At 43.4% G+C, this 16,608-nt stretch overlaps 1 protein-coding gene across 11 annotated transcripts in view; it reads left to right on the top strand.

The window, feature by feature from the left end:
- Positions 1 to 16,608, top strand: part of phldb1a (pleckstrin homology-like domain, family B, member 1a) — a 73,681-nt gene that overhangs the window by 13,472 nt on the left and 43,601 nt on the right. For 10 of the 11 annotated variants that reach the window (XM_042308991.1, XM_042308993.1, XM_042308994.1 and 7 more), the window contains exons 2-5: positions 3,969 to 4,079; positions 5,495 to 5,618; positions 7,260 to 7,430; positions 14,823 to 14,948. In XM_042308991.1, the coding sequence (XP_042164925.1) occupies positions 4,011 to 4,079; positions 5,495 to 5,618; positions 7,260 to 7,430; positions 14,823 to 14,948 (490 nt within the window). In that variant the 5' untranslated portion in view covers positions 3,969 to 4,010. Of the gene's footprint in view, positions 1 to 3,968; positions 4,080 to 5,494; positions 5,619 to 7,259; positions 7,431 to 8,817; positions 9,222 to 14,822; positions 14,949 to 16,608 lie in introns of those variants that run through there. The other variant, XM_024394832.2, reaches the window with a different exon arrangement.

Here is a 16,608-nt window from a genome sequence, read left to right as displayed (position 1 = left end):
GATATCAGTTTATGTGACCAGCTTTTTGTCTGTTTTGCTCATCCAGCTTGCGGCAGGGCGAGCTGGATTAGTTTAGTTTTTTCTTCAGTTTTTCAGTCAAAGTGGGTGACAGTGCAACTCCCCATAGTTGTGTTGTACCTTGTTTCCCTCCTTCAGGGAACAATATTTATGACTATTTAAGTTTTGTTTGGGCTCAGATCAACTCAGAGGTATGGAATGTTGGTGAGAGTAAAAGTGAGTGAGTGAATGGTTGGAGGATTCTTGAGCTAGAGCAGACCAGACAGACATGACTCTTCAGAGTTGTCTATTGTTTGTATTTGTGTGTCTACAACGTCTATGGTTTGTGTATACTGCAGTAGACATGTCTGATCCTCAGAGGCTTTTCCTCTTCACTGAGGTGAGAACGTGTCCACAGCTGGGCCTTATCTACAGTATCTCTCTGTGTGTGTGTGTGTGTCTGTGTGTGTGTGTGTGTGTGTGTGTGTGTGTGTGTGTGTGTGTGTGTGTGTGTGTGTGTGTGTTGTGCGAGGCTGAGTCAAAGACAGTGACCCATGGTGAGGGGAAGCAGCCAGGGTAAATATATAATTTTTTACATTTACATTTTAGTCATTTAGCAGACGCTCTTATCCAGAGTGACTTAGTGCATTCATCTTAAGATAGCTAAGTTGGACAACCACATATCACAGGCATCACAAAGTAAATTTTTCCTCAAGTAGTCAGAGCTAGGAGGGGGGCGGGGGTCAAGTGCTGCATGTGCTGGGGTGCCAGGACAGAGAAGAACTTGGACTGGGCTGAGCGAGAGCTACCCTCCTGTTGGGGTGGCAGGCCAAGAGACCTAAGGTGGCAGAACAGAACGGAGTGCTCGGGTTGGGGTGTAGGGTTTGAGCATAGCCTGAAGGTAGGTAGGGGCAGTTCCTCATGCTGTTCCTTAGGTAAGCACGATGGTCTTGTAGTGGATGCGAGCTTAGACTGGAAGCCAGTAGACTCAGACATTTACGAAAGATGCATATGTGTTTAATGAGTCCGCCAGGCCAGAGGCAGTAGGTGTGACCACGTGTTCTCTTGATAAATGTGTGAATTTGAAAATGTTCCTGTCCTGCTGAAATTGCCTTTCACCATATGCCTGAGACAGTATGTGGATCCCATATTTGTATTTATTATGGATCCCCATTAGTTGCTGCCAAAGCAGCAGCTCTCTTCCTGGGGTCCAGCAAAATTAAGGCAGTTTATACAATTTTAAAACATTACAATACATTCACAGATTTCACAACACAATGTGTGTCCTCAGGCCCCTACTTCACCACTACCACATACAGTGGGGGAAAAAAGTATTTAGTCAGCCACCAATTGTGCAAGTTCTCCCTTCTTAAAAAGATGAGAGAGGCCTGTAATTTTCATCATAGGTACACTTCAACCATGACAGACAAAATGAGAAAAGAAATCCAGAAAATCACATTGTAGGATTTTTAATGAATTTACTTGCAAATTATAGTGGAAAATAAGTATTTGGTCAATAACAAAAGTTTATCTCAAAACTTTTATATACCCTTTGTTGGCAATGACAGAGGTCAAACGTTTTCTGTAAGTCTTCACAAGGTTTTCACACACTGTTGCTGGTATTTTGGCCCATTCCTCCATGCAGATCTCCTCTAGAGCAGTGATGTTTTGGGGCTGTTGCTGGGCAACACAGACTTTCAACTCCCTCCAAAGATTTTCTATGGGGTGAGATCTGGAGACTGGCTAGGCCACTCCAGGACCTTGAAATGCTTCTTACGAAGCCACTCCTTCATTGCCCGGGTGGTGTGTTTGGGATCATTGTCATGCTGAAAGACCCAGCCACGTTTCATCTTCAATGCCCTTGCTGATGGAAGGAGGTTTTCACTCAAAATCTCACGAATCATGGCCCATTCATTCTTTCCTTTACACGGATCAGTCGTCCTGGTCCCTTTGCAGAAAACAGCCCCAAAGCATGATGTTACCACCCCCATATTTCACAGTAGGTATGGTGTTCTTTGGATACAACTCAGCATTCTTTGTCCTCCAAACACGACGAGTTGAGTTTTTACCAAAAAGTTATATTTTGGTTTCATCTGACCATATGACATTCTCCCAATCTTCTTCTGGACAATCCAAATGCTCTCTAGCAAACTTCAGACGGGCCTGAAATCCAAATGCTCTCTAGCAAACTTCAGATGGGCCTGGACATGTACTGGCTTAAGCAGGGGGACACGTCTGGCACTGCAGGATTTGAGTCACTGGCTAGGCTTTGTTACTTTGGTCCCAGCTCTCTGCAGGTCATTCACTAGCTCCCCCCGTGTGGTTCTGGGATTTTTGCTCACCGTTCTTGTGATCATTTTGACCCCACAGGGTGAGATCTTGCATGGAGCCCCAGATCGAGGGAGATTATCAGTGGTCTTGTATGTCTTCCATTTCCTAATAATTGCTCCCACAGTTGATTTCTTCAAACCAAGCTGCTTACCTATTGCAGATTCAGTCTTCCCAGCCTGGTGCAGGTCTACAATTTTGTTTCTGGTGTCCTTTGACAGCTCTTTGGTCTTGCCCAGAGTGGAGTTTGGAGTGTGACTGTTTGAGGTTGTGGACAGGTGTCTTTTATACTGATAACAAGTTCAAACAGGTGCCATTAATACAGGTAACGAGTGGAGGACAGAGGAGCCTCTTAAAGAAGAAGTTACAGGTCTGTGAGAGGCAGAAATCTTGCATGTTTGTAGGTGACCAAATACTTATTTAACACCATAATTTGCAAATAAATTAATAAAAAATCCTACAATGTGATTTTCTGGATTTTTTTTCTAATTTTGTCTGTCATAGTTGAAGTGTACCTATGATATAAATTACAGACCTCTCATCTTTTTAAGTGGGAGAACTTGCACAATTGGTGGCTGACTAAATACTTTTTTGCCCCACTGTATCTACAGTACTAAATCCATGTGTATGTATAGCGCGTATGTTATCAACACCTCATTTGGCCGCCTTTCGTTCCAGTTCTCTGCTGCCTGTGACTGGAACGAATTGCAAAAATCGCTGAAGTTGGAGACTTTTATCTCCCTCACCAACTTTAAACATCTGCTATCTGAGCAGCTAACCGATCGCTGCAGCTGTACATAGTCTATCGGTAAATAGCCCACCCATTTTTACCTACCTCATCCCCATACTGTTTTTATTTAATTACTTTTCTGCTCTTTTGCACACCAATATCTCTACCTGTACATGACCATCTGATCATTTATCACTCCAGTGTTAATCTGCAAAATTGTAATTATTCGCCTACCTCCTCATGCCTTTTGCACACAATGTATATAGACTCCTCCTTTTTTTCTACTGTGTTATTGACTTGTCAATTGTTTACTCCATGTGTAACTCTGTGTTGTCTGTTCACACTGCTATGCTTTATCTTGGCCAGGTCGCAGTTGCAAATGAGAACTTGTTCTCAACTAGCCTACCTGGTTAAATAAAGGTGAAATAAAAAGAAAATAAATAAAATGTGTGTGCCATATGGCACCCTGTTCCCTTTTGACCAGAGCACTATAAAGGGAATAGGGTGACATTTTGGATGGCGCTAGCGTAATCTTCTACTGTTGTCCATGTAGGCAACGTTCATTAATATTAAACATCAAAAAAGCTGACAGCATCCTCCGTTAACAAATGATCAGCTGGACAAATATATACAGCTTCTGTTTCATGGTCAGGAGATGGCGATAGAGCCTATAGGATCCATTCATATCACTTAATAGACAGCCTACAAAGTTACAAATCAATGAGATTAATATATATTTTAGGATCTTAATTTCTCTAGTTGAACTGTTATCTGGGACAGCAGGGATCTCTAAGGAGAGCAGTGTTTCTATAATGAGTATGTCGTGTGTGTGTGTGTGTGTGTGTGTGTGTGTGTGTGTGTTACAACAGGATGTCTTCATGTGTGTCCTCTCCTCTGTGTGTGTTTCCGACAGGATCTTCATGTGCCAGTAGGTGTGATTGACAATCCAGACAACATGGACAGCCTGAAAAGGAACGTATTGGAACATAATGGACGACAGACTCACCAACACCAGGTCTTACAGGTGAGTCCTCTCTGTGTGTGTGTGTGTGTGTGTGTGTGTGTGTGTGTGTGTGTGTGTGTGCATGTGCCTTACAGGTAACTCAGGTGCCATGGGTGTGAGTCAGGTGCCATTTTTCACATGCAGAAAGCAGTGCAGATCTATTCAATTTAGCTGTCATGAGAAATCAAAAGAAAAATATTGAAGAGTGACTGACCCATAAGGAACAATGCGTAAGGCACAGTAAAGAGTAGTTCAGTGTGGTAAAGCGTAGTAAAGGTCAGCAAACAATAAAACCAGCGCTTCCAGCGAAGGTCAGGAGGTGGCCAGGGAGGAGAAATGGCTTAAATAAACTTCTGTGACATTATGAATTCTAGGAGAGAAATGTTGGTTAACTTTAGACAGACAGGAGAACCCGAAAGGTCTGGGCTCAAGAGGTGAAATCAGTGGTTACTGAATAAATCCAGGGGGAGCAAATTAAGGTATAGCAAAAGCATTTCATCATGTAAAATGTAACAAGTAAAGCTTCTAAAATTGCTTTATCGAGTACTTACAATAAAAGTAGTAGTGTCTGTGTAATTTACACACACACACACACACACACGCACAGGAAATACTTACCTAGCTTGTTAAACTGCAGGTGAAAGGCTGAAACAGTGCCTTCTGGCATATTGGCTGCTTGATCTGGGCAACACTAGTTTTATCTTCATACCTTCTTCAAAGAGCAGGGCAAATTGTAACTATTTAAAGACAGACTCCAAAGGCATGATGCCAAGACCTTAATTTAATGTAAGCAGTCCAAAGGTGAGTCATCTAGATGCCATAAAGCTACTCTGTTTTCTTTCTATTGCATTATAGGCTACATATGGAGTACATAGACTTGGTTCGAATGCAAGAAAACACGTCAAATAGGCCTACATTTGAAGTTATTAAATATGCTTTCATATGTCATGATTTAGTGTCCTGATAGTGTACTGTAAGACCAGTCCATATTTGACTGACATGCACGGACAGTCTTGTGCTTTTGTCTTCAAAGCTGAACAGATTGGTCTCTCCCCGCTTGCCTGGAGGGGGGAGGGGGGGGGGTGAACCCACTTATCCTGTCTAGCTAAAGCCTCTTATTAATCCTGTAAGGGGAGCAGTGGGGTGTGGGCCGTGGGCAGACATAACACAGCTTAGATTGGGCAGACACACACAGACCAGTCTGCCCTATTGTTCCAGCAACGCTTCAAGGAGTAAAGAATAAGGGGGATCACTGGGACTCTGCTCTCAGGAAGATCGCAATGTGGACATGGGTATGCAGTCACTGAAATGCAAAGATGAGGGAGTGCTAGGACTGAGCAATCATAAGTGGTGTATCCTCTAAAATAAGTCTCATCTAAAATTAATGTCTCAGGTCTCATGTCAGTTTTCTTCTGTCTTGTTTGTGTCATTACCAGAGTACTCCATTGGACCTGATCGAGATGGGCAAGTCACTGAGGTTCCAAGCAGAGCACCCCCACCTGGTCAGTCTGGGTAGTGGCCGTCTCAGCACAGCCGTCACCCTGTTACCCCTGCAGGAAGGTAAGCACTTCTGCATCTCAGAAACATTAAAAGGGGTCTTATATTCAGTGCTTTGTTCATGCAGACTGGTCTTGAATAAAGACCTTGTGCTGAAAGCTTGAAGAAATATTGATAAATAGAGAGAACTCCTAAATGGTTTGACAGTTACACCAAGAAATATTATGACCATAAGTGACAAAAGGTCCATTACAGGAAATGAGCTGACAAAATGTCCATTAAAACTATTAAACAAATCATCCCAGACTGGTTTCCTAGAAGCATTCAAGTCATTCCATAAGACGCTGATTGAGAATGATACCGGACACTCTTACACAGTAATGACCAAAGCTGGTACTTCTGAAGAGAAAAATCCCCTACTGATTTATTTATGGCTATATCCATCCATCCATGCACTCACTTATTTCCTGGCATAGAGCCAGCTGGTGGATGATATCATAGGCATCGGGGAGGAGTAAGAGGAAAGAGGGAGGGAGAGAGGGATGAAATAAAAGTGACGTGCTGTAGCTGAACAGTGGAGCCAGTGTATTCAGAGCCCTGCCATATCTAATCATCCTAAGAATGACAACTAGAGGACTGTGTGATACGGAGGGGATGGAGAAGCTGAAACTGAAAACAGGGATTCATTCGAAAGGTTTGAGATACACCATAAAACACTGAGAGGGAAAAATAGGACCATAGCCTGACCTTGTCTTCACCCCCTGAAAAAAACACAGTTGAAGCACTCTCTCTCTTTCTCTCTCTTTCTCACTCTCTCTCTGCACACAATCCCCCACTGCCCTTCTCACCCTCAGCATTGTAACTCTGCCAGTGCCAGTGTGTTAGTTCCTCCAATGTCTTGTTATTCCTTTATCCACATCTGTCTGTCTGGAGGGCCCAGACGCCAAAACAAAAGGAGCAGTGCTGGGAGGCTGGAAGGAGGTGAAGTGGAATAGCCCACTGGACATGGAGATAGTGAATAGGAATCTAAGGCAGCCTGCTGGGGTATTCTCAGTGGTGTCTCTCCCCTATGTTCCAGGGCTATTTTAACAGTGTGGTGAGGCCAGGGGAAAGGCAAGGGACTTGTTAGATGAAGAGAGGGAGGGGGCTTTTGGGGTAAAGTGTTTCACCCCCCCCCCCTTGGGCTGGTGGAGTAATGTGCTCCACTCCTTGTTTCTTGTCTTGTGTCTCATCCAGGCAGGCAGGCAGGCAGGCAGGCAGGCAGGCAGGCAGGCAGGCAATTTATCCATTTGAAAATTAAGGTCCTGGAAGTATTCAAAATAGGAAGACAGTGGTTATTCTAATACATTCCCTCTAACCATCATTCATCTGCCAGTGGTCTGTCTCTCTCAGGGCTAGCACCTGCTGTGAGCTTGAATCTACACTCTACAAGTGGCTTGGACCCGTGATGGCCTTGACCCCAGACTCTATTCCTTTACTGTGACATCAGAGGGATCAGCGTTCCACTGACTGACTGTGGCTTTGAACTACAGTCCAGTCCTTCTCAAAAATAATTTACTACCAAACGTGGGCATGATATAATAGAACAGAAGATAATACAATTGAATAGAATAGTTTAATATCCCAATGGGATATTCTGTCTGATGATGTGTTTAAAGGATTCATGTTGACATGTATGTGTAACTCATCATTGTGTTGTTGCAGGGAGGACGACCCTGGGCAGTGGGAACACAGACATCCCTCTGCAGGGTCCAGGCATCACTGATCAACACTGCTATATCGAAAATAGGGCAGGCAATATCACCCTCAACCCCTGTGGGAACCATTGCTCCATGGATGGTCTCCCCATCTCCAAGCCTGTACACCTTTCACAAGGTACTAAACTGTTTGATAACACATTTTGTACAATGTTATAAGAGTGATTTGGATTATGATCTGACATTTCATGCCATAGTGTCTTCATATATCTGTACCTGTATGTAGCCTAATATCTCCAGTTGGTCATCTCAAAATGAAGCCAGGTTTCCATTTCACTAAATCACCATGCTCATGAATTGAATACCTAGCTAGCTTTTCCTCCTTTAATAAGAAACACAGGCAAGACATAGAGAACCGCCCATGCTTTATGGCTCATGCATGACCTTGACCTAGATGGAAGGGACACTTGATTAAACAGGCTGTAATAATTGCTTCACACAGTCAGCCTCTCTCTCTCAATTTTCAATTACATTTCAATGTCAATTTAAAGGACTTTATTGGCATGGGAAACATATGTTTACATTGCCAAAGCCAGTGAAATAGATAATAAACAAAAGTGAAATAAACAATAAAAAATGTACAGTTAAACATTGCACTCACAAAAGTTCCAAAATAATAAAGACATTTCAAATGTCATATTATGTCTACATACAAAAGGGAAAATAAATAAACATAAATATAGGTTGTATATTTACAATGGTGTTTGTTCTTCACTGGTTGCCCTTTTCTTGCTGCTGTGATGGCACACTGGTATTTCACCCAATAGATATGGGAGTTTATCAACCTCATATTTGTTTCTGAGAACTTTGTGGGTCTCTGTCTATATATATATATATATATATATATATATATATATATATATGTGTGTGTATATATCTCCCTCCATCCCTCTGTCCCTCCCTCCCTCCCCTGCAGTTCCACAATTGATTTAGTTAGGTGGGCTGCATATTAATTCTGATTTCTCTCAACGAGTAAGACAGAAAATCTCTATACTCTCTTCAGTAACATGTGGACTTTAATTCCAACCAAAAGAGATGCCATGTAAACTGTTAAAATGACCCCAATTAGACTTGTATTTAAAAAAATCTCTAAACGTTTAAGGGCCGGCTATTCATGAATGTATTTTCATATAAAATTGCTAAGTGGAGTAGGGATGTATCTTTGAATGTAACCTAACCACCAAATATATACATAGGCCTAACTCTAGTCTACCTTTTCCAACATTATTTGCATGTTATAGCCTTAACACTTAATTACTTGTTGTAGTGTAAAGTGCTAGGAATTGGGTGGGCTGCAGCATTGATGAGAGAAGTGGTGAGCAAGAGTAAGGCTCAGGTTATAATACAATAGAAAACTAAACCAATCTCTTATCCTGCCCCGGGTTATGCATTCCATTTGTAAAACTCGCAGCTCACTGGGACATGGTCGCATAATAAATAAACTCCACGCCCCCCTCCAGCGTTAGGCAGACAGGGTTGGGCAGGCAGTTTGACAATAATATCATTTGTGGACTGGACAGCCGGTGTGTGGGACTCGGAGCCAACAGACAGCTCTTAGGACGACACCGACAATAAGGCATTGGTACTCCGGATTCAGCGTTGTTGGCTATCTGCGTTATTTTTGGAACTTGGATCATTGGCCAGCAAAATGCTATTGATGAAGCACATCACAAAAGCCTGCTTAGCCTAAAGGGTCTTCTAATTCACTTTAATCGGACGCTGGACATCAGCGCTTTTTGTGCTGAAGAAGCAGGACGTCAAGGAGCGCACGGAATTGTATTTATTCGTACAAAGACGCTGCAGACGCACGCGCTACATGCACGTTATAATTACATTTCAAAGGAAAGTGAGCTCTTGCTTTTAAATGACAATTATGCCAGTGAATGTATCACATTAATTGCAGATACACGTAAGTGCATATACCTATTTGATTATTAGAGAGCAATTCTGCCACTTTTCAACCTCATATTCATTATCTCCATAAAAAAAAAACGCGTTTATATGATCTGTGGTTAAAAATATATGAAAGGTCCTAAAAAATGCTTCTTTGTGACATCACATTGTCGGATTAAAAGTAAGAAAAACAGTGATTCTCATAGTGTTTTTAAAATGTTTTAACTTTTTAACGTTTTTTTTTCTATGCAACGTAGAAATGCACCGTTTTCACATATGTAGACACTGGTATTGTGCTGGAGATAATTACAATTAGGTTGGAGAGTGGTGGAATTGCCCTATTGATAGTTACTCATTATTTTTCAAAAGGTCTGTCAGATTCCTAATTGTGTGAGAGTCATTTTCATAAAGTGTGCTGAGCACCAAGATTGGATATGTTGGGGTGTGTGGTCATTGCTTTGTTGATAAAAAAATACCAATGCTTTATTACACAGACACTGTTTGCAAACAGTTTATGAGCTGTTATTGTAGTGACAGGGATTATTTAAAATACTCTTTGAAGAGGTAGAGTTTCAGATGTTTTCAGAAGATGGGCAGGGACTCTGCTGTCCTAGCTTCAAGGGGAAGGTGGTCCTGCCATTGCGGTGCCAGGACAGAGAATAGTTTGGACTGGCCAATAGACCAGAGGTGGCAGAACGGGGTGCTCGGGATGGGGTGTAGGGTTTGAGCGTAGCCTGAAGGTAGGGAGGGGCAGTTCCTCTTGCTGCTCCACAAGCAAGTACCATGGTCTTGTAGTGGATGCGAACTTTGACTGGAAGCTAGTGCGGAGGAGCGGAATGACATGGGAGAACTTGGGAAGTTTGAACACCAGACAGGCTGCAGCGTTCTGGATAAGTTGCAGGGGTTTGATGGCACAAGTGGGGAAACAGCCTATAGCGAGTTGCAGTATTCCAGACGAGTGTGGATGACAAGTGCCTGCATTATGACCTGCGCTGCTTCCTTTGTGAGGTAGGGCCATACTCTACGGGTGTTGTAGTGCATGAACCTGCAGAAGCGAGTAACTGCTTTGATGTTTGCAGAGAACGACAGGGTGTTGTCACACCAAGGTTCTTTGCACTCTGGGAGGGGGACACCGTGGAGTTGTCAACCATGATGGAGAGGTCTTGGAGTGGGCAGCCATCCCTGGGAGGAAGAGCAGCTCCGTCTTGTTGAGTTTGATGTGGTTGCCAGACATCTAAGATGAGATATCTGCCAGGCACGCAGAGATGTGTGTCACCACCTGGGTGTCAGAAGGGAGGAATGATAAAAATAGTTAAGTGTCATCTACATAGCAATGACAGGAGAGACCATGTAAAGATATGACAGAGCCGAGTGACTTGGTGTGCAGAGAGAAGGGGAGAGGGCCTAGAGCTGAGCCCTGGGGGACACCGGTAGTGAGAGTACGTAGTGAAGACACAGATCCTCGCCACGTCACCTGGTAAGTGTGCTGAGCCTGAGATGCCCATCTCTGAGAGGGGTAGGATCTGATGGTTCACAGTGTCAAAGGCAGTGTATAGATCTGGGAGGATGAGAACAGAGGAGAGAGCTTTGGCAGTGCGGAGAGCATCCGTGACACAGAGAATAGCAGTCTCGGTTGAGTGACTCATCTTGAAGCCTGACTGTTTAGGGTAAAGAGATAGTGAGGGAGTTGGTCAGAGACAGCACCCTCAAGTGTTTTGGAAAGAAAAGAAAGAAAAGATACTGGTCTGTAGTTTTTTTACGTCAGAGGAGTCGAATGTTGTTTTTTTGAGGAGGTGAGTGACTCGGTCCATTTTGAAGTCAGAGGGGACGCAGCCAGTGGTCAGGGAAGTGAGGAATGAGAGAAGGTCTCAAGAGATGGTCTGGAGAAGGGAGGAGGGGATGGGGTCGGCAGGCAAGTTGCCAAGCATTTTATCAATGTTATATGTCATATTAGTACATTGTTATTTACAGTATGTATTGCATATGTTTTAACCTTGTGTTGTCTATGTGTGTCATTCATTTAATTAAATTGTATTTTAATACAAACCTTGGCTGTCATCTCCTACACGACGCGATCATCTCTGTGCCTTGACTCGTTCCCTCAGCACATTGGCACATTCGAGGGCGCCGAGTGCACTTGCCTTGGTGCTCTATAGGGTCCTGGCGACTGCTTCACAGGGCCCGAACAGTGCTTCACCACACAGCTGAGCGCCTGTTTGTGTAGTCACTCGATTTTTGCTCTCGTTTCCCCTTGACACTCTTGTCATCCTTCAGTATGTTGAGTGTGGAGAGGAGAGTGCTGCAGACAAGCGAGATGGCTTTTGTGCGCATGCACCTCCTGGCTGGACGCAGACCTAGGATATTGGTCACTACTTCTTCCACACCAAAAAGAGACTTGCGCAACTGTTTACGCTTCCCTTATGACGACTGCCACACCCTGCACAAAGTTCAGTGTGTCAGACACAAGGCTTACCTTGCGCAAAACGTCTTGCAAAACCAGATCCAGTGATTGGTTACTACAGTGCACATACTGCACATGGACCCTGGACATGCCTCTTTCAGTCGAGTCTGCGCACCTGAAAAATGGTTTGACATGCTTGCTCCATCAAAGCAATATCCCTGGAACCGTTCCATGGGAATGTTTAACAACGCAAAAAGATGCCCTTCACACACAAGACCAGATTTTCAGCCGTGGAGTCGGGGACTTTGTAAAAGCCCCAAAACTCAGTTTGACACCAGGTTCTGGTTGACGTACTGGAGATCGTTCCATAGTGCACACGTCAGTGGTGCCACCATCAGTCAGGCCATAGAAGAGACACTGATACGCGAGACACAATCACCCTCTGTACGGCGTGAGCCAGTTGTTGAATAATCTCATTCTGTATCATGTCCCACATTCAGTTGTCTCTCCTGAGAACCCATTCCTGTTCCTTTGGTAGATTGTAAATGGGTTCTATTATCAACTTGTAAAGCACACCGTCACGAGTTTTGTCACCCCTGAAAGGAACAACAGCTTCGTTCCTGGCAATGCACTGTTCTGTAACAGCCATATCTGAAACCTGTAATCCGCTCAAACATTTTCCTCATTGATAACATTTTTCTTCACTGTTTTAATGCATGTGAAGCAAAGCACTCATTCATCTTCCTAAACATAATGCAGCCACTGACATTTTGCCAATCAACCTGACTTAAAAGCACAGGAAGTTTTCTGTTCCAAATTGCCTCCCTGGGGAAGGCAGTCATCCTTCAGCTGTTATGGCTGATTAGCTAGTTTAGCCTTGGGTGCCGGAATGCAGTAGGCCTAGCATGCTCCTCTGCCTGGGGTCGGGCTAACGTGGAGCTGTTGCAGTTGGTGGAGTTAGCATCTTGCTCCATGGAGGCTATGGTTTTGGTGCCAGTCACGTTACTGGTGGCTTACTGCTGCAGGTACTAGATGCAGCAGACCCAGGGATTTCATCTGTTAGGGCTGCTGTGATGGCAGTTTTTTTTGGTTGGCTAGTACCAGGATTGAAGAAATCTGAAATTATTTCTGATAAATATTTGATTGACCTTGATCTTGTAAATGCTAACTGCTAGCCTACAGGAAGGAATGAACCGGAAAACTTCAACATCACAGTAGTGCATTGTCAGTGATTGGTTGTAGCTTACAGTATAAAGATTTGATTAAAAATATATATTTCTCTCCCCTACCCCAATCCCATTATAATTTATATCAATAATGCAATGGACATTTTTGTAAAAAAATGTTTTGGTGCAACAACACAAATTCTGACACCTCTTCTGCAGGGGGTGCTGCCGTTTTGCCATTTCACCACAACTTGATGACATCAAGACAACTTGCGGGCAGTGGGTTCAGAAAAACAACATAAAAACTGTATAACAACAAATGTATATATATATACTGTATACCACCACCTAAAAGGGCACTTGGCACGTGGGAAGGCAAAGGGACATGTGTTCTGCAGAGGTAGACTCTATATGTGTGTGGGAGTGAACTATTTTAAGGGTGAAATTTAACAATATACTTTAGGCTACTCACCTGTTGTTCATCGCTCTCTCTCTGCCTGCTATTCATCTGGCTTGTTCCTAGAATGTATGTCCTGTTCTTGTTACCGTTAAAACATCTCCCCTTGACCCTTTCACCCTGGATCTGGACCACCACGTGCTGTCACCCTAGCTCCCTCCCTTCACACCTGTCCTAGAGTGGAATGTGGTTCACATTCCACTGTTGTTGTGTCAATACAGTAGATTGTCACTAGCGCTAAGGAACATTTTGGCCGGGATCCTATGACCAACCAAATGTTGGCTAACAAATATTTATTGTGCCATATTGTATTTTCAGGTATTTTTTATTTATTTTCATTTAATTTGTAAATCTAAGAGCAGTGTAACAGGGAATCCTAACCATTCAACCAATACATTGATTAGGGACCTTTCAGAATTTCTCTTTCTCACTCTCTCTTTCACTGATTGTTCTGCTCACACAGCCAGGGACATTTTCATAATTAAATGGCCTTTAGAAGTCATAACTCACCACGAGATGTCTATCCTCCACTGAAACACACCTGGCTGAGACTGATTAATCAGCTCTTTACTCACTACAATGTCACCAGCTAACCCCGAGGTCTTAGTGGTGTGAGTCAGAGACAATGACTGTGTATGAAGGAGTCGGAGATGACGAGAAGAATATGAATAGAAACAAGGACTAAGCTTCGTCATTCTGTTTTGATATAGGTTTGTGTGTGAGGTGTGTGGAAAGCTTAAAAATGCAGCGCTGGCTATCTATATCTATCATGATGGATGTGAACCACACCTGGAAGTACTAGTTTGACTCTCAGATGTATAGAGCCAGGGGAAGTAGTAGACTAAGGACTGGATTAAATCCGTAGCGCTTCAGCGGAAATGTAAAAGTAATTTTCGATTGAGCCGAAAATTATGCAGCGTTATTATGCAGCGTTTACCGTGAATTAAGTCTCTGCAATTGCGGGAAAAATGGCCTATAAATATCAATCTAGCTACAACGCTGATGTTGGGTGCTGTGGAGTTTGTCCAGTCCTAAGTGGTTTGAAAAGCACAGCACTGAAATATGCCCTCCTGCCCTGAAGAACATGGTGTTACTTTCTTTACAGTACATGTAATAGAGGTGGTATAGGATAGGCTACTGTTTGTGGTAACAGGGAAAGTATCAGGCACTCTGGCCAGTGACTGCAGAGGTGAACAAAGGGACATAATATGGTGCTTTAGCTGTTTTCACAACACCGCTGTCAAGTTTTCATGTAAAATTATTCATTATTTTCTCCCCCAATCTTATGTTCTTATCTGCCTTCAGCAGTCTTCGTTTCCAGAGTGCTCCTGACCCACTGTGGTGTCGGGCCTATGTTTCATGTAGGGCGACCCTATCAAACTTACATACCTAGCAAGCAAGCATAGATCGGATCATTGTCGTTTTGGCAAACGCGTTTCACAAGTGACAAATTTCCATTTCACCCATAGAAATCCTATTAAATTACTCTAATTCCTAATTCTATGGTTCCACCACCATTGGGAATGCATGTTAACACAGTCTTGGAAGCCTAACCTTCCATCTCCTACAGTAGTCCTTCTCTTGTCCCTCCAGGGTGCATGCTGTGTTTTGGTCAGTCAGCCTTTTTCCGCTTCAACCACCCAGAAGAGGCCCTCAGAATGAAGAGCATGCTGCCTGGAGGAAGCCAGGGGCCCAGCGCCTACAAGAGCCATCACACAGGTAACCATCACACCACACCAACTCACATCACACTACACTACACAGCATGCTGCCTGGAGGGAGCCAGGGGCCCAGTGCCTACAAGACCCACCACACAGGTAACCATCACATAGGAACCACACAGGTAATGATAGAGCAGGTGTACTCAAATCTTATTTGAGAATGTCCGGTAAAAACACATTTAGTAGGTGGCAAAGATCCGGATGGATGTTTTCATTTATTGGCATAGTAACAAAAAACGTCTCGCAATCCATGCAACCCCAAACTGTTCAAAATGCTCACACCCCTTTTGTTGGACATTTTAAATCTGAGTTCCTGCAATTCTACACATTTTGCCATGGAGCAGAAAGAACAGTTTTGTTCAGTTTTCTAAGCTAATTTGCTGCAATTCTACACATTATACAATGGCTTATGTGTGTTCATATGATACCTGAGTGACTCAACCAAATCAAATGGTGGTCCCCTGGGGGTTGAGGCCCCTGGGCACATTCTGTTCATGATAACTACAAGATTTAGATTGGTAAATTAAGCTATCTCACAAGTGTCACTGTTCCAGACTCAGATGTTCTGTTAGCTGGTTACAATATCTACAGAGCAGATAGAGTGGGTAGAGGAGGAGGTATTGCCATTCAGTGGGGCAAAAATATTTAGTCAGCCACCAATTGTGCAAGTTCTCCCACTTAAAAAGATGAGAGAGGCCTGTAATTTTCATCATAGGTACACTTCAACTATGACAGACAAAATGAGAAAAAAAAATCCAGAAAATCACATTGTAGGATTTTTTTATTAATTTATTTGCAAATTATGGTGGATAAGTATAAGTAAATAAGTATTTGGTCACCTACAAACAAGCAAGATTTCTGGCTCTCACAGACCTGTAACTTCTTATTTAAGAGGCTCCTCTGTCCTCCACTCGCTACCTGTATTAATGGCACCTGTTTGAACTTGTTATCAGTATAAAATACACCTGTCCACAACCTCAAACAGTCACACTCTCAACTCCACTATGGCCAAGACCAAAGAGCTGTCAAAGGACACCAGAAACAAAATTGTAGACCTGCAGCAGGCTGGGAAGACTGAATCTGCAATAGGTAAGCAGCTTGGTTTGAAGAAATCAACTGTGGGAGCAATTATTAGGAAATGGAAGACATACAAGACCACTGATAATCTCCCTCGATCTGGGGCTCCATGCAAGATCTCACCCAGTGGGGTCAAAATGATCACAAGAACGGTGAGCAAAAAATCCCAGAACCACACGGGGGGACCTTGTGAATGACCTGCAGAGAGCTGGGACTAAAGTAACAAAGCCTACCATCAGTAACACACTACGCTGCCAGGGACTCAAATCCTGCAGTGCCAGACGTGTCCCCCTGCTTAAGCCAGTACATGTCCAGGCCTGTCTGAAGTTTGCTAGAGAGCATTTGGATTGTCCAGAAGAAGATTGGGAGAATGTCATATGGTCAGATGAAACCAAAATATAACTTTTTGGTAAAAACTCAACTCATCGTGTTTGGAGGACAAAGAATGCTGAGTTGCATCCAAAGAACACCATACCTACTGTGAAGCATGGGGGTGGAAACATCATGTTTTGGGGCTGTTTTTCTGCAAAGGGACCAGGACGACTGATCCGTGTAAAGGAAAGAATGAATGGGCCATGTAT

Source organism: Oncorhynchus tshawytscha, linkage group LG30 (assembly GCF_018296145.1).
Source record: "Oncorhynchus tshawytscha isolate Ot180627B linkage group LG30, Otsh_v2.0, whole genome shotgun sequence".
Classification (NCBI taxonomy): domain Eukaryota; kingdom Metazoa; phylum Chordata; class Actinopteri; order Salmoniformes; family Salmonidae; genus Oncorhynchus; species Oncorhynchus tshawytscha.
This window is presented reverse-complemented; position numbering and strand designations above follow the sequence as displayed.